The 21,730-nt window shown below is 43.7% G+C and overlaps 1 protein-coding gene across 15 annotated transcripts in view; it reads left to right on the top strand.

Annotated features, from left to right (window-relative positions):
- Window positions 1-21,730, top strand: part of rap1gapa (RAP1 GTPase activating protein a) — a 529,693-nt gene that overhangs the window by 198,671 nt on the left and 309,292 nt on the right. For 2 of the 15 annotated variants that reach the window (XM_073032366.1, XM_073032359.1), the window contains exon 1: window positions 4,078-4,373. The exons of 9 other annotated variants lie outside the window; for them this stretch is intronic. In XM_073032366.1, coding sequence (XP_072888467.1) covers window positions 4,330-4,373 — 44 coding nt within the window. In that variant the 5' untranslated portion in view covers window positions 4,078-4,329. Of the gene's footprint in view, window positions 1-4,077; window positions 4,374-16,076; window positions 16,182-18,147; window positions 18,354-21,730 lie in introns of those variants that run through there. 4 more of the 15 variants (XM_073032378.1, XM_073032379.1, XM_073032363.1 and 1 more) reach the window with 4 other exon arrangements.

Raw genomic sequence — 21,730 nt, 5'->3', positions numbered from 1 at the left:
CCCTCACGGGGAGTACAGTTACTAGTTTATTATCATCCCTCACGGGGAGCACAGTTACTAGTTTATTATCATCCCTCACGGGGAGTACAGTTACTAGTTTATTATCATCCCTCACGGGGAGTACAGTTACTAGTTTATTATCATCCCTCACGGGGAGTACAGTTACTAGTTTATTATCATCCCTCACGGGGAGTACAGTTACTAGTTTATTATCATCCCTCACGGGGAGTACAGTTACTAGTTTATTATCATCCCTCACGGGGAGTACAGTTACTAGTTTATTATCATCCCTCACGGGGAGTACAGTTACTAGTTTATCATCATCCCTCACGGGGAGTACAGTTACTAGTTTATTATCATCCCTCACGGGGAGTACAGTTACTAGTTTATTATCATCCCTCACCGGGAGCACAGTTACTAGTTTATTATCATCCCTCACGGGGAGCATAGTTACTAGTTTATTATCATCCCTCACGGGGAGTACAGTTACTAGTTTATCATCATCCCTCACGGGGAGTACAGTTACTAGTTTATCATCATCCCTCACGGGGAGCACAGTTACTAGTTTATTATCATCCCTCACGGGGAGCACAGTTACTAGTTTATCATCGTCCCTCACGGGGAGTACAGTTACTAGTTTATCATCGTCCCTCACGGGGAGTACAGTTACTAGTTTATCATCGTCCCTCACGGGGAGTACAGTTACTAGTTTATCATCGTCCCTCACGGGGAGTACAGTTACTAGTTTATCATCGTCCCTCACGGGGAGTACAGTTACTAGTTTATTATCATCCCTCACGGGGAGTACAGTTACTAGTTTATTATCATCCCTCACGGGGAGTACAGTTACTAGTTTATTATCATCCCTCACGGGGAGCACAGTTACTAGTTTGCTTAACTTCTCCCTGTAACTCAGGCACCCCTTTCCAGACAACATGCTGATAAATCTTTTAGCACTCTGTCTGGTTTAATAAAGTCTTCGCAATAGAAAGGTGACCAAAACTGTACACAATATTGCAAGTATGGCCTCACTGTCTTGTATAACTGTCCATAACTGATTATTGCCGAGTTTGTATTGTATGAAAGATAAAGATTAATTTTATTTGTCACATGTACATTGAAACACAGTGAAATGTGACGTTCACCACAATGACCAACTGTGCTAAAATTGCTGGGGGCAGCCCACAAATATCACCATGCTTCTGGGAGCAGCATAGCATGTCCACAACTCACTAACTGTAGCCCGTCCATCTTTGGAATGTGAGAGGAAACGAACGCCCGGACGAAACTCACGCGGTCACAAGAAAAATGTATGAATGCCTTATAGACAGTGGCAGGAATCAAACTCCTATTGCTGGTGCTGTAAAGCATGATGCCAACTGTTACGGTGCCCGTGGTACATGAGAAATGCAGGAGACCTGCAGTTTGTGTATTCCTGTCCATCTCCTGCTCTTGACCCTGGTGGTGGAGGTACAAGTTAGGGAGGTGGCCCAAAGTGAGCAGCTGTAGTATATTTTGTAGAGAGTGTACAGTTCTGTCATGGTCTGCCAGTGGTGGAGGGAGTGAACTTGCCCTACTCAGATAAACATTCTGACGTCGTCTCCTCTACTCTCACAATGAGGCCACTCTCGGGTTGGAGGAGCAAAACCTCATATTGGTTTTGGTTAGCCTCCAACCAGACAGCGTGAACATCAATTTCCAACTTATGGTCATTTCTCCCTCTTCCACCTCTCCTTTTATTCCATTCCCCATTCTGGTTCACTTCTCACCCCTTCTCTTCTCCTCACCTGCCCTCACTTCCCTTTGGTTTCCCTCCTCCTTCCCTTGCTCCCATGGTCTTAACCCTCTCCTATCAAATTCCTTCTACGTCAGCCCTTTACCTTTTCCACCAATCACCACCCAGCTTCTTTCCTCATACCCCTTCTCCACCCACCCACCTTCCCCCTCACCTTGTCTAACCTATCACCTGCCAGCTTAAACTTCATCCTCTCCCCTCACCTCTTTACTCTGGCATCATCCCTCTTTTCTTCCCAGTTCTGATGAAGGGTCGGCTGTGCACTCCTCCCCAAAGAAGCTGCCTGACCTGCTGTGATCCTCCAGCAGTTGGTGAGTGGGTTACTCTGGAGTTCCAGCATCTGCAGAATCTGGCTAGATCTTTGCCAATTTAGAACCCAAGTAATTAATATTAAGAGCAATTTGTCACACTCTTTATTTCCACTTTGTGGAGGGTGGAGAGATTCTGGAGTGTCAGGAGGTGCAGAATACCCAGCTGTTGGTGTGGTATTTATGTTTTCCAGTCTGTGGTCATTCCTGTGTCCTGGGGGTGGGTCTGTCACTGAAGGTCATGCGGGGGGGGGGGGGGGGGTGATCAAAGGCCCGGTTGATGAAGTTAGAATGGCTTTGTGAGTAAGATAGGTTTAAAATCAGCTTTATTTATTACCTAAATTGTCACATTTGGAGCACCACAGTTGTGTAGTGGACAGTGCGGCATTGTTACTGCTTCAATGCCTTCTGTTAAGAGTTTGTACATTCTCCCCCCCATGAGCCACGTGGGTTTCCTCCCACAGCCCAAGGGCATTCTGGTCATTGGTCATTGTAAACTGTCCCGTGATTAAGCTAGGTGGGTTGCTGGGTGGTGTGTGATTTGTTGATCCAGAAGGGCCTGTTCTACACTGTATCTCTATAGGAATAATAACATTGAACCATACAGTGAAACGTGCTGCTTTGCATCAATGACAAACACAGTCTGAGGATTGTTCTGGTGGCAGCCCACAAGTGTTGCCATGCTCCTGGCGCCGACAACCTATTTAACCCTAACTCGTACGTCTTTGGCCTGTGGGAGGAATCCCGTGCCCCTGGTGGAAACCCACATGGTCATGGGGAGAAGGTACAAACTCCTTACAGATATTGGCTGGAATCAAACCCTGACCGGTGATCGCTGCCACCGTAAAGTAATTGCACAAACTGCTACATCACCACTCAGCCGTTGCTTGGTTCATCCATCAGTTTAAACTCTTAAACCTCAGGTCTTTGTGTTCCTAACGTGTGCAATTGCACCAAGGGCTCTTAGTTTCTAAAATCTCTTGGCATATCTGAGTAGATTGTGCACGTAGACTTAAGTCAAGTGAGAGAATTAGTCTGATGACTGCTTTCTGAATTAACGTGAGCACATATCGAAAAGAATGTGGATGTGTAGCTAGAACGAGCAAGTTTCCAGGATCATAACAGTTGTAAACTCAGTCAGCTCCGTCACAGACAGTAGCCTCCCCAGCATTGAGGACATCTTCAACCGACGATGCCTCAAAAAGACAACGTCCATCGTTAAAGGCCCCCATCACCCAGGACATGCCCTCTTCTCATTGCTACCATCAGGGAGGAGGTACAGGAGCCTGAAGACACACACTCAATGTTTCAGGAACAGCTTCTTCCCCTCCACTATCAGATTCCTCAATGAACAACGAGCTCATGAACACTACCTCACTATTCTTTCCTCTCTTTTTAAATTTATTATTTTTAAAAGTTTATTGTAATTTACAGTTTTTATTATTATGTACTGCAATTTACTGCAGCTGCAAAACAACAAATTTCACAACACACGCCAGTGATATTAAACCTGATTCTAATTCTGGAAATTAAATCCTGATATAAACAAACATAGAAAAAATATATGACCTAAAATTTATGAATTCCTTCTCCTCGTACCCAAGGAATAAAGAGTCATTCTAAAGTGAAGTCGCATTTGACTAGTCTTGGTGTTATATTGAGATTACCTGTGGCTAAGTTTCACACATGAAATCGTGTATCAGGGATCGGTCTGTTCACTTGCTGGCAGTGAATTGCGTGATTGTGTTTCCAGGGGCTGCTGGCTTAATACTGATAAAGTAATGAACTCCTGACAGTTTGCTGGCTAAAGCAGCGACATCGATTGCTGAGTGCTTTCTGGACAGAATGGTGAAGACAGATTTGTGGCGATGGTTTATGCTCCTGGCTCATTAGGTTGCAGTGGTGATGAGAGACAATCCTTTAGTTTGTTTTACATGCTGAGCTGTGGTCAGATATCGCCAACTAGTGGCCCACACAACAAAACGAAACGGGCATGTATGAGAGGCTAGTACCATCCTCGCTGACTTTTCGGCTGATGTCCACCGTTCTTCGGCTGATCGTCGAAGCCTGCACTCATCCGTCAATGGACATCCCTCTTGCTGACTGCACCAGTGCTCTCTGAAGCTGCTGTCACTGAGTAACCCTTTGCCAGCCTAAGGCAAGACTCCCCAAGCGATCTGCGCTGTTCGAGATCTCTTCTTCAACAGTCCTCCACAGCCACTCAACATGCCATGTTCTCCCTTCAGGATTGGGAAGCCCAAAAAATTCTGGTAAGTTATCTTTGAATCTTTGAATCAGTGACTGTCAGAAACCCTTTCCTACTTTCTGCAAGGCAATATTAAAGCAGTATTATCAAGATGATTTTATTAAACGTTGGCTTTTCCCAGCCCAGTATTTATTTCTTCGCTATTTGCATTACATACCTCTGATTGCTTAAGTACGCTAGAGCTTTCCCCTGCAACGGCATTTGCTTCAGAGACTCTGTGAAACGCACTCTCCCAACATTGCATGCCAGAATCACAGCACCAGGCTGAATACTCATTTGTCAGAATAAGTCAAATTAGCACTCCCCAATTAATCTTGCTGTTTATCCAAGTGCAGCGCTTTGGGCAGAAGCTGCTGCTGTGGGCAATAAATAAGAGCACTGCTTTTCACACTGCCCTTGGAATGCAAAGCAGCTGGCCAGCTGTTCAGAAACCGCAGTGAACAAGACTGACACACACGCAGGCTGGCTTTATCCAGGACAGAAGCAAAGAACTTGAGGTAATTGGTCACCAGAGCTGAGGGCCTGAGGGAGAAATTCCTTTGGCCTTTAATCTTAAATATCTGAATAGCCTTTAGGGTTTTTAATGAGATTATCAAGAGGGAAACATCGACTTTCCCCATCTTTATGTAACAGTCATTTAAATTTATAGACTGTTTTGTGTCAGACTAGTGAAATTTAGCAAGAATCTGTCTGTTTGTACAGAGATTCATACTGACAGCAGCAATATTACCTTTTGTCATAAACTTCATCCATATTCCATGAGCACGCAGCTAATGGCATGAAATACTCAATAGGGTTTTGTTCAGAGAAGGCTCTGAGATCGATAGAATCACCACAGCAAATTTAATGCTAATTCTATCACTGTCACACCTCACACCTCGTATTGAATTACAGAATAAAGTTGTCTGACCTGTTCTGAACATTTTAAGGTGCTACAGTAGGGTAGTGGTTAGTGCAATGTTATTACAGCTCAGGGCATTGGAGGTCAGAGTTCAATTCTGGCGCTGTCTGTAAGGAGTTTGTATGTTCTCCCCATGACCATGTGGGTTTCCTCTGGGTGCTCCTTTGTCCACCCACATTCCAAAGACATACCGGTTGATTGGTCATTGTAAATTGTCCTTTGATTGGGCTAGTGTTAAATAAGTGGGTTGCTGGGCAGTGGGGCTCATTGGGCTAGAAGGGTCTGTTCCAAACTGCATCTCTAAATAAAATAAAATAAAATTTTCCCATAAGCAATGCACAGAGTCATGGTCTGAACACCTTTTGTTATCATTATCAACAGAAAATCTGCAGATGCTGGAAATGCCAAAGGGTTTCGGCCTGAAATGTCGACTGTATTTTTTTCCACAGATGCTGCCTGGCCTGCTGAGTTCCTCAGGCATTTTGGTTGTTGCATTTGTAATCATTACCTGGGGTGTGTAATGGTTATTCTTTTGTAACCATTACTAGGGATGTGTAATGGTTATGGTTATACTTTTGTAATCATCACCTGGGAAGTGTAATGGTTATTCATTTGTAATCATTAGGCAGATAGATACTTTACTGATCTGCAAATACAATGTCACAGTAGCATTACAAGTGCACAGATATACAAATATTGGAAGAGAAGTAAGAAAGAATAAGAATAAGTTATCTTAAAAATGAAATTTACAAGTCAAAGATGACAAGATCACTCCCCTAGCTACAGGTTGACTCATTATAGAGGCTAAACGGAGGGTACCACTCTTTGAAGCAGCACAGTTTACTGAAAGTGCTGCTCTGTTCAGCCCGGGCAGTATGAGGTGGTGAGAAACATTGTACAAAACTGCCAGGATTTTCCAGAGGGTCCTTTGTTCTACCACAGCCTCCAGTGTGTCCAGTTTGACTCCTATATCAGAGCCAGTCTTTCTCATCAGTTTATTGAGCCTGTTGGATCACCTGTGTTGATGCCATTGCCCCAGCACACCACCACATAGAAGGTGACAACAGACTGGTAGAACATGTGAAGGAGAGGTCTACATACTCCAATGGACCGCAGTCTCCTCAGGAAGTAGAGGTGACTCTGGCCTTTCTTGTACACAGCCTCTCTGTTGGTGCTTCACGCAAGTCGCTCATCCAGGAGTCCTTCCCCAGGTACTTGTAGGTCCTCACCACATCCATGTCCTCACCATCAATAGTAACAGGGAGCAATGCAGGCTTAGTCTTCCTGAAGTCCATCACCATCTCCTTGGTCTTACTGATGTTGAGCTGCAGATGATTCAACTTGTACCATTTGACAAAGTCCTCCACCAGGGCCCTGTACTCATCCTCCCATCCTCCCTTTATACATAAAACTATTGTTGAGTCATCAGAGAACTTCTACTTATGACATGACTCAGTCGTATATTGTATCTGAAGTCTGAGATATACAGGGTGAACAGGAAGGGAGCCATTATAGTCTCCTGGGGGCCCTAGTGCTGCTCTTTACCATGTCTGACACACAGCTCTGAAGCTGCATGAACTGTGGTCTGCCGGTCAGGCAGTCCATTATCCAGGATACAATGGAAGTACCGATCTGCATTGAACGGAGCTTTCCCCCCAGCAATGAGGGCTGTATGGTGTTGAAGGTGCTCGAGAAATCAAAGACATGATCCTCACAGTGCGGCCCTGCTTATCCAGATGGGGGAAGGTTCTGTTCAGCAGGTGGATGACAATGTGCTTCCGGTAGGCAAACTGCAGGGGATCAAGGGCTGATCTGACCAGAGGTCAGAGGTTAGTCAGGACCAGCCTCTTTAGGGTCTTCATGAAGTGTGAGGTCAGGGCTACTGGACGACAGTCATTACCTGGGATGTGTAATGGCCACTATTTTGTAATCATTACATGGGATATGTAACGGTTATTCTTTTGTAATCATTGCCAGGATGTGTAATGGTTATTCTATATGACTCAGTTTGGTGTTTAGTACACAAGATATCTGTGTTTAAGCGACACTTCACGGGGATAAATAAAATAAATGTCTACTTAAAATTAACTTTGATCTGTGATTTACCAAAACCAATAACAAATTAAATTCAATGATGCTTTTTAACAAAGGAGAACATCTAAATCAGATTTAGTAAAGTTCAAAGTAAATTTATTATCAAAGTACATGTATGTCACCACATACAACCCTGAGATTCATTTCCTACAGGCAAAATCAATAAATCCATAGAATAAAAACCATAACAGAATTAATGAAAGACCTTGGGTGTGAAACCAGTGTGTAAAAGACACCAAACTGTGCAAATACAAAATGAAAGAAATAATAATAATAAATAAATGAGCATTAAATATTGAGTACATGAAATGAAGAGTCCTTCAAAATGAGTCCATAGGTGGTGGGAATGATGGAGCAGGTGAAGTTCAGGAGCCTGATAGTTGAGGGGTAATAACTGTTCCCTGAACTTGGTGTTGTGAGTCCTGAGGCTTCTGAATCTTCATCCTGATGACGGCAGTGAGAGCTGAGAACATCCTGGGTGGTGGAGGAAGTCTGATTGATCCTTTCCTTCATGCAGAAATATAGCCAAATTAGCTTTATAATCACTGGCGGATGTTGAGAAATTTCTTGAGTCCTGAAGTAAGGTCTCAATTCAGAAATGTTTATTCATTTCTACAGATGCTGGTTGGCTTGCTGAATTCCTCCAGCATTTTGTGTGCGTTGCAGAATCTCTAGTGTTCATGTTGTGAAATCTACTGTTCTGTGGCAGTACTACAGTGCAAGACATAAAAAAATTACTGTTAACAAAATAAATAAATAGTGCAAAAGGGAAATAACAAGATAGTCTTCGTGGACCATTTAAAAGTCTGATGCTGGAGGTGAAGAGTCTGGGTCTTCAGATGGCTGTACCCTGTCCTGATGGTGAATGGTGAGGTAGTGATCATGGGAGGAGAAGGTGATCCTGAATTAATGAATCTGGATCTTCAGGCTCCTGTACCCCCCCCCCCCCCCCATGGTATTAGTGAGAAGGAGGCATGGCCTGGTTGGTGAGGATGGACGCTACCTTCTCGAGACACCACCTTTTGCCAATGTCCTCGATGGAGGGCAGGGTTGTGCCCATGATGTAGCTGGCTGAATCTTCAACCCTCTCCATCCTCTTTGGATCCTGCGCATTGGAGCCTCCAAACCGGACAGTGATGCAACCAATCGGAATGCTCCTTGCCGTACATATGTAGAAATTTGCTAGAGTCTTTGGTGACAGACTGAATCTCCTCAAACTCCTAATGAAGTTGAGTACCTGGTGTGCCTTCTTCGTGATTCGCCAGGCATGTTATCAATCAAAATATCACATGTGGCACAACGGTATGAGAACAAGTGGTCAAAGATTTGGCCAACATACTAGATCTTTAAGTTGTATTTGAAAGGTGAAAAGATGTTTATGAAGGGAATTTTTGGATTGTTTATTTGGAGCATCAGAGGCTGAAGGGGTGGCCTGACAGTGTACAAAATTACAAGACACCAAGAAACGTAAATACCTAGAGTCTTTTTACCAAAGGTGAAAATATGAAATACTAGAGAACAGAGCCTGGTCTGGAGGTCAAGGGCCCAACGTGTGTGAGTCCAGACCTGGGTTTGGAGATTGGAGACCCAATGTCTAGGAGTCTGAGATTCTGGGGCCTGGCCTGGGGTCGGAGGCCTGTCTGGGCACGTGAGTGGACGGTGGGTAGGAAAGGGGATTATCTTGCTGTTGTTGATGCTGGCTGTGCTGTTCTGATAAACATTGTGGGCATAAAACGTTGGCACTGGGAGGTGTGGTGACACATCTTCGCACATGCTTCGGTTGTGTTGGTCGTTAGCGCAAATGGCGCATTTCACTGCGTGTTTCGATGTACAAGTGACAAATGAATCTGCATCTATGAATTAGACATTAATGGTGAGAGGAGGGAAATCTAAAGGAGATTTACGAGCAGTTTTATTTAGACAGAGAGTGGCAGGTGCCAGGAACATATCACCAGGGGAGGTGGTGGCAGTAGATATGATAGCAATATTTCTGAGGAATTTAGACAGACATGTGAACAGACAAGGAATGAAGAGATGTAGACTTTATGCAGTCGTCATGGTCAGCACAGACATTGTGGGCCGAATGGCCTGTTTCTCTGTGATGGTCTATGTTCTAATTCCCGAGCATAAACTGCTGAAAGGCAGGGCCCCTCCAAACATCAATAAATTAAACTTGCCTGTGAACAAGGGAGCAATACACACAAAATGCTGCAGAACTCAGCCGGTCACAGGCAGCATCTATGGAGGGCAATAAACAGTCAACGTTTCCGGCAGAGGTGACTGGTCTGAAGTGATTAGTTGGATTAATCAATCTGAAGCTGTCAAAGAATGAAGGGTAGATCTTCACCAACAAAATGCTGGAGGAGCTCAGCAGGTCAGGCAGCATCTATGGTTCACTTCCTTAGATTTCAGGCTGAGACCCTTCATCAGGACTGGAAAGGAAGGGGGAAGAAGCCCGAATACGGAGATGAGGGGAGAGGAAAGGACAAGCTAGAGGGTGATAGGTGAGACCAGGTGAGGGGGAGGGTGGATGAAATAAGAAGCTACGAAGTGACAGGTGGAAAAGGCAAAGGGCTGAAGGTCTGATAGGAGAGGAGAGCGGACCGTGGGAGAGAGGTAAGGAGGAAGGGAACCAGAGGCAGATGAACAGAAGAAAAGGGGAGAGAAGGGGAAGCATTTTGTGTGTGCATCTGCTCGATCTTTTGTATTTAGAGTAAATGTTTCAGAAGATGAGCAAAAGTGGGACCGATTCAGGTAATGTTACCAAGGTAAATGTAATCCATGCTGATGAAGATGGAGAGATGACATTAGAAGTACAAAACTCATCTCTCCGTTACATATCACCACAAGGTTAAGAACAAATCGGTTCAGCTTCAGTTGTTTGTCAGGAAGAGGGATGGAGCGGCTTGTGAGGATAAAGAGATTGTGAGAAGAATAGGTTTACTAACACTGACATATGGCACCAAATGCAGTACAGAGCAATACATAAAAAAAATTACTGTAAGTCGTAAGAAGAAATATATAAAAACACAGGTAGTGAAAAAAGTGAGCAAATAGTGAACAAAAAAGGGAAAATCTGCAGATGCTGTAAACTCAAAGCAACATGCACAAAGTGCTGGAGAAACTCAGCATGCCAGGCGGCATCAATGGAAAAAAGTACAATCGATGTTTTGGCCCAAAATTCTTCGGCAGGCCTGGAGAAAAAAAGATGAGGAGTAAAGTTAAATAGTTGGGGGAGGGAATTGAGAAACACCAGGTGATAGGTGAAACTGGGAGGGGGGGTGAAGTTGATTGGTGAAAGAGATACAGGGCTGGAGAAGGGGGAGTCTGATAGAAGAGGACAGCAGATCATGGAAGAAAGGGAAGGGGAGGAGCACCCGAGGGAGGCGATGAGCAGGCAAGGAGATGAGGTGAGAGAGGGGAAAGGAGATGGGGAATAGTGAAGGGGTGGGGGTGGGGCATTACCAGAAGTTCAAGAAATCAATGTTCATGCCATCAGGTTGGAGGCTACCCAGATGGAATATAAGGTTTTGCTCCTCCAACCTCAGTGTGGCTTCATCACAACAGTGGAGGAGGCCATGGATGGACATATCAGGATGGGAGTGGGAAATAGAATTAAAATGAGTGGCCACCGGGAGATCCCACTTCTTCAGACAGTCTCCCAATCTACGTCGGGTCTCATCAATACAGAGGAGGCCACACCGGGAGCACTAGATGCAGTAGGTGGCCCCGATAGACTCACAGATGAAGTGTCACCTCACCTGGAAGGACTGTTTAGGGCCCCTTAGTGGTAGTGAGGGAAGAGGTGTAGGGGTAGGTGTAGCACTTGTTCTGCTTGCAAAGATAAATGCCAGGAGGGAGATAAGTGGGGAGTGACAAATGGACAAGGGAGCTGTGTAGGGAGCAATTCCTGCGAAAAACACAAAGGGGGGGGGGGGAGGGAAAGATGTGCTTGGTGGTGGGATCCTGTTGGAGATGGCAGAAGTTATAGAGAATTATGGCTGGTGGGGTGGTAGGTGAGGACAAGAGGAACCCTATCCCTGGTAGGATGGTGGGAGGATGGGGTGAGAGCAGATGTGCGTGAAATGGAAGAGATGCGGCCCTTTGTCTCCTCCTATCAGACTCCCCCTTCTCCGGTCCTGTATCTCTTTCACCAATCAACTTCCCAGCTCTTTATTTCACCCTTCCCCCTCCTGGTTTCACCTGTCACCTTGTGTTTCTCCCTCCCCTCCCCTCACCTTTTAAATCTACTCCCAATCTTTTTCTCTCCAGTCCTGTTGAAGGGTCTCAGCCCAAAATGTTGACTGTACTCTTTTCCATAGATGCTCCCTGGCCTGCTGAGTTCCTCCAGCATTTTGTGTGTGAAGTAGTGTTAATGGGTTCATTGTCCAATCAGAAATCTGATGGTAGTGGGGAGGAGCTGTTTCTGAAATGCTCCTGTGCCTCCTCCCCAATGGTAGAAATGAGAAGCGGTCATGTCCTGGGTAACGGGGGTCCTCGGTGATGGATACTGCCTTCTTGAGGCACCACCTTTTGAAGTTCTCCTCCGTATGGGGAGGGTAGTCCCTGCAATGGAGCCGGCTGAGTTTACAACCCTTTTCTGATCCTGTACAATTTGAGAAGACTAATTTTTTCTTCCCTGTATATAAACTGGATGCCTCACTTGTGTTAAAATGATGCAAATCCTCGGTGATGTTTTCGGCTCAGCCTCCTGTCTGTTTATCACTAAGTGTTAATAGGTTCATTTGCTGCTTGTGTTAGTAAATATTTTGTGGAAAAAGCTTTTAGACAGGCACAACTGTTGTTGGCAGAATTGCAGATGGTGAAGAGGAGGCGTACAGGAGTGAGATGAATCAGCTGATTGAGTGATGTCATAACAACAACCTTACACTCAATGCCAGTAACACCAAGGAACTGACTGAGGACTTCTGGAAGGAGTAGGTCGAGGGAACACACATAAGTCTTCTTCGAGGGATCATCAGTGGAAACGCTGAGCAGATTCAAGTTCCTGGGTGGCATTGTCTATCCTGGGCCCAACATATTGATGCAATTACAAAGAACATATACCAGTAGCTATATTTTGAAACATAGAAAACCTACAGTACAATACAGGCCCTTCGGTCCACAAAACTGTGCTGAACATGTCCTTACCTTAGAAATTATCTAGGGTTACCCATAGCCCTCTATTTTTCTGAGCTCCATGTACCTGACCGGGAGTCTCTTAAAAGACCCTATTGTATCCGCCTCCACCATTGCCGCTGGCAGCCCATTCCACGCACTCACCACTCTGCGTAAAATATTTACCCCTGACATCTCCTCTGTACCTACTTCCAAACATCTTAAAACTGTGCCCTCTCATGCTAGCCATTTCAGCCTCTGACTATCCACATGATCAATGCCTCTCTTCATCTTATACACCTCTATCAGGTCACCTCTCATCCTCTGCTGCTCCAAGGAGAAAAGGCCGAGTTCACTCAACCTATTCTCATAAGGTATGCTCCCCAGGCAACACCTTTGTAAATCCCCTCTGCACCCTTTCTGTGGTTTCCACGTCCTTCCTATAGTAAGGCGAGTTATTTTATTAGGAGTTTGAGCAGATTTGGTATATTATGACATCAGCAAATTTCTATAGATCCAAGGAGACACAACAGAACAAAAGAATTAATGAAAAACTATTCACTCACAAGGACTGATAAACAGCCATTGTGCAAAGGTAATAAATCATGCAAATACAAAAAGAGAAACAAAGTAATAATAATTGATAAATAAGTGATAAATAATATTGAGAACCAGAGCTGTAAAGTGCTTAACAGTGAGTCCATAAGTTGTGGAATTATTTGGGACTTCAGTGTTAGGGTGAGTGAAGTTATCCCCTCCGGTTCAGGAACCTGATAGCTGTTCTTTAACCCAGAGGTGTGGGACCTAAGGCTCCTGTACCTCCTTCCTGATGGCAACAGAGAGAAGAGAGTGTGGCCTGGATGGTGGGGGTTCTTAATGATGGATGCTGCTTTCCTGTGACAGTGCTCCATGTAGATCTGCTCAATGGTGGGGAGAGCTTTACCAGTTTCTGGTAAGATGACGGTGCACCTAAACGCAGTGGCCACTCTGGGTATAATTAAAGGTGCATTTGCTTGCTTTGTAAGTCTTTACAATTGCAAGTCACTGCTGGATACTAATAATATCAAGTACTGCAGGACTATCCCATTAGCGAGTTGCTCGATAGTGATGAAGCTCGGCTTCCTGCCTAGAGTAGTTGTGTTGTAACCTGGACTTGCCGTGTACCATTGGCAGTGCACAGTGCGTGTGATTGTCTTGGACATTTTTGAGATTGTAAGGCTCTGTTGGATATTGGTAATGTAGAATATCTGTTCATTGGTGAGACTGAAGGTGGGGGAGCTACGTTACCTTGGTTACGGCGAGGACTAGGCTGAGGCCACAGGGTCACCTGTTGGAGCCATCCAGGAGAGAAGACACTGAGGCAGTATTGGAAAGCCCCTGAGGGTGCCATGGAATCCATACTTGGGTTGGAAGCTGGCCCCGCCCATCAGTGCTGCCCTCTTGTGTTTGCTCAGGGGAACAACAGCCTGGATCAGGACAACACCATCTATTCTAGTCATGCCATTCGGGGACTGAACGATATTATTATATACTCTTTGTGACGATGTATTTCTGGAATTGAAACTGTATGTACTTTTTGTGCTGTGTGCTGTTGGTAATGGTATTTTGCAATTTGGCCCTGGAGGAAAGCTGTTTTGTTTGACTACATTCATGTATGGTTGAGTGATTATTAAAGTTAAACTTGACTTGATGGGCTGGGCTCTGTCCACTGCCTTCTGTAGGCTTTTTCGTTCAATGGCATTGAAGTTTCCATACCAGGCCGTGATGCAACAAGACAGGGTGCTCTCAATCAGGCATCTAGAGAAGCTTCTCGAAGTTTTGGATGACATGCCAAATTTTTGTAAACTTCTAAGGAAGTAGAGACACTGCTGTGCCTTCTTTGTAATGGCACTTACATGCTAGACAGGACAGATGCTCTGAAATGATAACATTGAGGAATTTAAAGTTACTGACCCCCTCCACCTCTGATAGTCTGAGGGCAGGCTCATGGACCTTTAGTTTTCTCCTCCTCCTGTAGTCAATAGTCAGCTCTTTGGTTTTGCAGACATTGAGAGGTTCTTGTTGTGGCACCATTAGGCGGGATTTTCAATCTCCCTCCTATATGCTGTTTCGTAGATCTTTTATTGCTTGAAAGTCATTCACTTGTTTAACGACATTAAATCACAGAAGAATTAATTTGGCTTTTTTTTGACACTGATCAACTGAAAATGAGTCTTTTGTGTCAAAATGAAAACAAATCTCTACAAAGTGATCTAAATTAATTACAAATATAAAACACAAAATTATTGTTTGCTTAAGTATTCTCCCCGTTCAAGTCAGTATTTAGTAGATGCACCTTTGGCAGCAATTACAGCCTTGAGTCTGTGTGGATAGGTCTCTATCAGCTTTGCACATCTGGACACTGCAATTTTCCCCCATTCTTCTTTACAAAACTGCTCAAGCTCTGTCAGATTGCATGGGGATTGTGAGTGAACAGCCCTTTTCAAGTCCAGCCACAAATTCTCAATTGGATTGAGGTCTGGACTCTGACTTGGCCACTCAGGACATTAACTTTGTTGTTTTTAAGTTATTCCTGTGTAGCTTTGGCTTTATGCTTGGGGTCATTGTCTTGCTCGAGAACAAATGTTCACCCAAGTCGCAGTTCTCTTGCAGACTGCATCGGGTTTTCCTCCAGCATTTCCCTGTATTTTGCTGCATTCATTTCACCCTCTACCTTCACAAGCCTTCCAGGGCCTGTTGCAGTGAAGCATCCCCACAGCATGATGCAGCCACCACCATGCTTCACGGCAGGGATGATGTGTTTTTGATAATGTGTAGTATTTAGTCTGATGGCCAAAAAGCTCAATTTTGCTTTCATCGGACCATAGAACCTTTTTCCAGCTGACTTCAGAATCTCCCACATGCCTTCTGGCAAACTCTAGCTGAGATTTCATGTGAGTTTCTTTCAATAATGGGTTTCTCTTTGCCACTCACCCATAAAGCGCCCCAACTGGTGAAGCACCCGGGCAACAGTTGTATGCACAGTCTCTCCCATCTCAGCCACTGAAGCTTGTAACTCCTCTAGCATTGTCGTAGGTTTCTTGGTGGCCTCCCTCACTAGTCCCCTTCTTGCACAGTCACTCTGTTTTTGAGGATGGACTGCTCAAGGCAAATTTACAGCTGTGTCATTTTCTTTCCATTTCTTGACGATTAACTTAACTGTACTCTAAGGGATATTCAGTGACTTAGAAATTTTCTTGTGCTTTTCAATAACCTTTTCACGGAGTTGCTTGGAGTGTTCTTTTGTCTTCATGGTGTAGTTTTTGCCAGGATACTGACTCGCGGCAGTTGGACCTTCCAGATACGGGTGTGTTTTTCCTACAATCAATTGAAACACCGTGACTGCGCACAGTGATCTCCATCTAACTGATAATGTGACTTCCAAATCATCACCAGTGATGATCTGGTGTGTCATATTAAAGGGGCTGAATGCTTTTGCAATCAATTATTTTGTGTTTTATATTTGTAATTAATTTAGATAATGATGCACCATCAATAACTCTCAGAGACGGGAGGCGAACGATAGGCTTTTATTAGCTGCAAGAGACCACCACACAACATCCTGGAGACTGAGGGGGGAGCAGTGCCTCCAATCGCCTTTATACAGGGGTCTGTGGGAGGAGCCACAGGAGCAGTCAGCAGAGGGGCGTGTCCAGACAGGTATATGTAGTTCACCACAGATAACTTTGACACGAGAGTCTTTTTCTGTTGATCACTATCAAAAAATAACAAATTAAACCCACTAAGGTTCAATGTTGTAAAACAATAAAACATGAAAACTTCCAAGGAGGGGGTGAATACTTTTTATAGACATTGTATATGGTGACATACATTACTGTACAACAAAATCTTGGGCACCCTAGATTTTTATGGTATGGCCTCGACAGAACCCTGACCTCAACATCATCGAGGCTGTCTGGGATTACCTGGAGAGACAGAAGCAAGCGAGACAGCTGAAGTCGGCAGAAGAATCGGGGCAAGTTCTCCCAGATGCTTGGAACAACTGACCAGCTGATTTCTTTATAAAACTGCACAACAGTGTGCCTAAGAGAATCGATCCAGTTTTAAAGGCAAACAGTGATCAGTCCAAATATTGATTTGATTTAGTTTTTTATTGTTTACTGCTCTGTATAGTAATCTTCTTGATATTTAGAAATTTTTCACTTCATTATTTCTGAAAGCATCTTCACTTTACAGATTTTTTTTACGTGTGCCTATGACTTTTGCACAGTACTGTATGTACTTTGCTAATACATTTACTTTGAACTTTGAACCTTCAAGGATTGGCTCACCCCTTGTGATTGAAGATGTAAAATTTAATGCAGAAGATTTAAAAAGGACGTTATAAAGTGCTCAGTCCCACAGCGGGGTTTGAAATAAGTTCTGCCTTGGTTTCTTCTTCTGAGAGTTGTGCACATTGGATGAGAAGTGGATCATGAAACTTGTTGTTTTGCAGCAATGCATAAAACTAATTATTATAAATTTTAATCAGAAATATTAATAAATAGTGTAAAAAAGCAGAATAGTGAAGTAGTGTTCATGGACTTCAGAAATCTGATGGCAGAGATGAAGAAGCTGCTCCTAAGCTGCTTAGTGCATGTATCTTTAGGCTCCTGTACCTCCTTCCTGATGGTAGGAATGAGAAGATAATTGAAAATTCCCCTATTACAATAAGATATACTCATGGCCTCACAACCCAGCACGTTACGGCCTTGCATCTCATTATCTACCTGCATGATACTCTCTCTGTCGCGAACACTTTATTCAAAGTACAATAAATTTATAATCAAGCCGCATACTGTATATGTCAGCACATACAAACCTGAGATTCATTTTTCTGTGGGCATTCACAGAAAATACAAAGAAACACAACAGAATCAATGAAAAATCACACACAACAAACATGGACAAATAGCCCATGTGCAATAGATGATAACCTGCAAATACAAAAATATAATAATAAATAAATAAGCAATAAATATTGAGAACATGACCTGAGGGTGAGTCCATAGGCTGTGGGAGCAGTTTAGTGACGTTCTCCCCTCTGGTTCCGAAGCCTGGCAGTCGAAGAGCAAGAGCTGTTCCTGAACCTATTAACAACTGTTCTGCATTCAGTAACTACTTTACCTTGTAATGCCTTAATGTTTCCAAGGTAAGTAATGAGTGATCTGTGTGGATAGTATGCAAAGCGAAGTTGCTCACTGTACATGTGAGGTAAATAAGCAAATTAACTAATTTCCTTGTGTCACACCTGAAATTGTGGTGAACTGTACGACACAGACCATTCGAACCACATAAGCAAGCAATGCACTCTCTACAATCTTGCTTTTAACTGGAGAAGAAAAATTTCAGAGTTGTATACTTTGATAATAAGTGAACCTTAGAACCTTTGAACCTTGAACTTTTCACCCCAACAATGTCACGCCCTGTCAACAAAACTTCCTCCTTTTTCCCCTTCCTGCCTTTTACCACAAGTACCTTTCTTTCCACTGTGATCACTCCTTCTTAGTCTCCTTTGAGCATTAAACCAACGAAATTGTGGTCTGATTAAGCTATTCCTGTATTGTACTGGAGCTCCACCCACCCCCGCATCCTCGCTGAAAGATCTTAAAGCTATTTCCTCTTTTGTGATCCACTATTGGTGAGAGGGTGTGATATTTACATTGCAGTACTGTTGATCAAGTTGAGGAATAAAAGTTTCACCACACAGTTTCCTTGACTGAACTCCATAGTCCCTTTAAGTTCTTCTGAACCTGCCTTCCCGAAAAAGTGGACGATTCACGTGTATTTACTTTACTCAAATTCAAAATGAGCAACAGGTGAGATGTCTGGGTGAGTGAGGCAATATTTTAATATGATTTAATTGGTACAAAGTAAAAATCTGTTTCTATAAGTAATACAAGTTCTCATGAAGGAGCTTTTTATACTGTACTGGGTTTATATTAATCATTGTCACTTAACATAGCATAGATTAGACACTGTGCTTAGAGCCTCGAGAATAATTTATGAGGAAGATGTGGGATTTATTTGTAACTCAGGGCATTGTATAAACTTTACAAATTAATTGGTAGCAGGAAAACAAATTCTTGCTGGAATTTTGGTGCCAAAGTATTGTTGATGATCTCTACCACCCATCCCACCATCTCTTTGACCCACTACCATGAGGAAGGAGGTACTGGAGCATCAGGACTAGGACTGCCAGACTGGGTAACAGCTTCTTCCTTCATGTTGTGAGACAAATACAATGTTCCCTCTAATTTGTAATGACTACTGTGCACAAAAATCTTCTGCTCTGCAATTTTTTTGTCCAGTGACAACAACATGTGCGCACTGAATTTTGTATACAGAGGTATTCATTTTAACAGCTAGCAAAACACTGTCAATAAGAACTTTGATATCCTCTGGGTTTGTTTGTTTGCACTCTCTTCATCGGCGCTCTCTCAAAACATACGTAAACATAAGTAAATATTTCTCATAGCTGCTTGTTCCTGACCTCGTGAGTTTTCGGTGTCGCAGTTTCCACTGTTTCATTAAGCCATTCTGCTTTAAATGAACTAGCAGTTATTTTGTGCTTCACACCCTTTGCTTCTTTGGAATTCAACATGGTGAATCAATACTTTCTTCAATAAAAACAGTATAAATAAGCCATTTCTAAAATCTGCTAACAAATCATCGCAAACTCTACATTGTCAGTATCAGAAATCGGAAAAGGAAATGTGATTGTGTACAATCGTGATATATACTTAATGTGTCGAAGAGGCAGAGGGTGACAGCCTTTTGTGTGTGCTAGTAGCCAAAGATGTGTGTGCAAACACACCTTTGAGGGAAATTCTAATGAATACCCTGCAACCACTAAGGTCTCATCACTAGTACAGTAAGCTAGCTATTTACTGTTTACTGTTTACCTGTGCTGCACCCTACATGCATTTTGAATTATATTTTATTGACTTGTAGTAATATGTTGTTTTGTGTGCTGCATGTGATACGTGTTTTGAGGGTGCACTTTGGTCCAGAGGAACGCTGTTTCATTTGGTTGTATACGTGCACAGTCAGATGACAATAAACTCGAACTTGAAATGTTGATTTAATTGAAAAACTGTAGTTTGCAAATGCAATGCAACATATTGTTTGAGATATTCACTGTTGTTGGGATCTCCAGCCACATTAACTTCTGCCTGTGTGGTCCCTACTTGAGTAAGACTCTGTGTCTGAGGAATGATCCCCATGGAAAATCAAGGATCAACTTTATTCACCATATGCATTTACATGGAATAGGAACTCGCTGTGGGGTGTTGGTCAGGGTGAGACATACAACAATAAAAATAACATTCAACAATTATAAACAAAATAAAGAATTATATAAAAATAAAGTCAGAAGTATGGTGTGGAATAAAATGTGCATAAATACTGAAACACCAGCTTATAGTTACATCAGATTTCTGAATGGACAATGAACCAATGCACACTAACTCGTTTTTTTTTGCTCTTTATTGCATTACTTATTGAACCTACTGTATATACATTATATTGTAATTTATAGTTTTTTATTAAACCTAATTTTGAATCTATGTTTACAATGCAAGCAACATTATAAAAAGTGGTTTAAAGTGTTTAGAGTGCAGTGCAGTGACAGGGGTAATAGATAGAGGGGGGTGGGGAGGGCTAACAAGAATGGTTGATCAGATTAACTGCCTGGGAAAGCAACTTTTAAGATGATGTGAAGTTTTTTTTTTGTCTTAATAGTCCTATAGTGCTTTCCAGAAGGGAAGGTCAAAAGAGGACATCCAAAGGGGAACTCATCCCCCAAGGGGAATTGTTGTGCAGGAACACAGAGAGGCAGTCAAGTCCCCAGCAGAACTTCTGTTTGTGAAACTTTCTCTGACAACAGTGACCAAGAAGGGAGCAATAGATCCAGAGACAGCTCAGCAATTCTGTGCTGGGAATCTGCTCTGAACATTGTAGCGATGGGACACCAGTGCTGGTTGAGTCAATCGTGTGGGCCCAGTCTCAGGGAACATTGTAACCACGGTACACCAGTGCTGGTTGAGTCAATCGTGTGGGCCCAGTCTCAGGGAACATTGTAGCCACGGTACACCAGTGCTGGTTGAGTCAATCGTGTAGGCCCAGTCTCAAGGAACATTGTAGCCACGGTACACCAGTGCTGGTTGAGACAATTGTGTAGGTCCAGTCTCAGGGAACATTGTAGCGATGGGACACCAGTGCTGGTTGAGTCAATCGTGTAGGTCCAGTCTCAGGGAACATTGTAGCCACAGTACACCAGTGCTGGTTGAGTCAATCGTGTAGGCCCAGTCTCAAGGAACATTGTAGCCACGGTACACCAGTGCTGGTTGAGTCAATCGTGTAGGCCCAGTCTCAAGGAACATTGTAGCCACGGTACACCAGTGCTGGTTGAGTCAATCGTGTAGGTCCAGTCTCAGGGAACATTGTAGCGATGGGACACCAGTGCTGGTTGAGTCAATCGTGTAGGTCCAGTCTCAGGGAACATTGTAGCCACAGTACACCAGTGCTGGTTGAGTCAATCGTGTAGGCCCAGTCTCAAGGAACATTGTAGCCACGGTACACCAGTGCTGGTTGAGTCAATCGTGTAGGCCCAGTCTCAAGGAACATTGTAGCCACGGTACACCAGTGCTGGTTGAGTCAATCGTGTAGGTCCAGTCTCAGGGAACATTGTAGCGATGGGACACCAGTGCTGGTTGAGTCAATCGTGTAGGCCCAGTCTCAAGGAACATTGTAACCACGGTACACCAGTGCTGGTTGAGTCAATCGTGTAGGCCCAGTCTCAGGGAACATTGTAGCCATGGTACACCAGTGCTGGTTGAGTCAATCGTGTAGGTCCAGTCTCAGGGAACATTGTAGCGATGGGACACCAGTGCTGGTTGAGTCAATCGTGTAGGTCCAGTCTCAGGGAACATTGTAGCCATGGTACACCAGTGCTGGTTGAGTCAATCGTGTGGGCCCAGTCTCAGGGAACATTGTAACCACGGTACACCAGTGCTGGTTGAAACAATTGTGTAGGTCCAGTCTCAGGGAACATTGTAGCCACAGTACACCAGTGCTGGTTGAGTCAATCGTGTAGGTCCAGTCTCAGGGAACATTGTAGCCACAGTACACCAGTGCTGGTTGAGTCAATCGTGTAGGTCCAGTCTCAGGGAACATTGTAGCCACGGTACACCAGTGCTGGTTGAGTC

The sequence above is a fragment of the Hemitrygon akajei genome, chromosome 29, assembly GCF_048418815.1.
Source record: "Hemitrygon akajei chromosome 29, sHemAka1.3, whole genome shotgun sequence".
Lineage (NCBI taxonomy): Eukaryota > Metazoa > Chordata > Chondrichthyes > Myliobatiformes > Dasyatidae > Hemitrygon > Hemitrygon akajei.
Note: the sequence above shows the minus strand (reverse complement) of the source record. Positions and strands in the feature narration are given on the sequence as shown.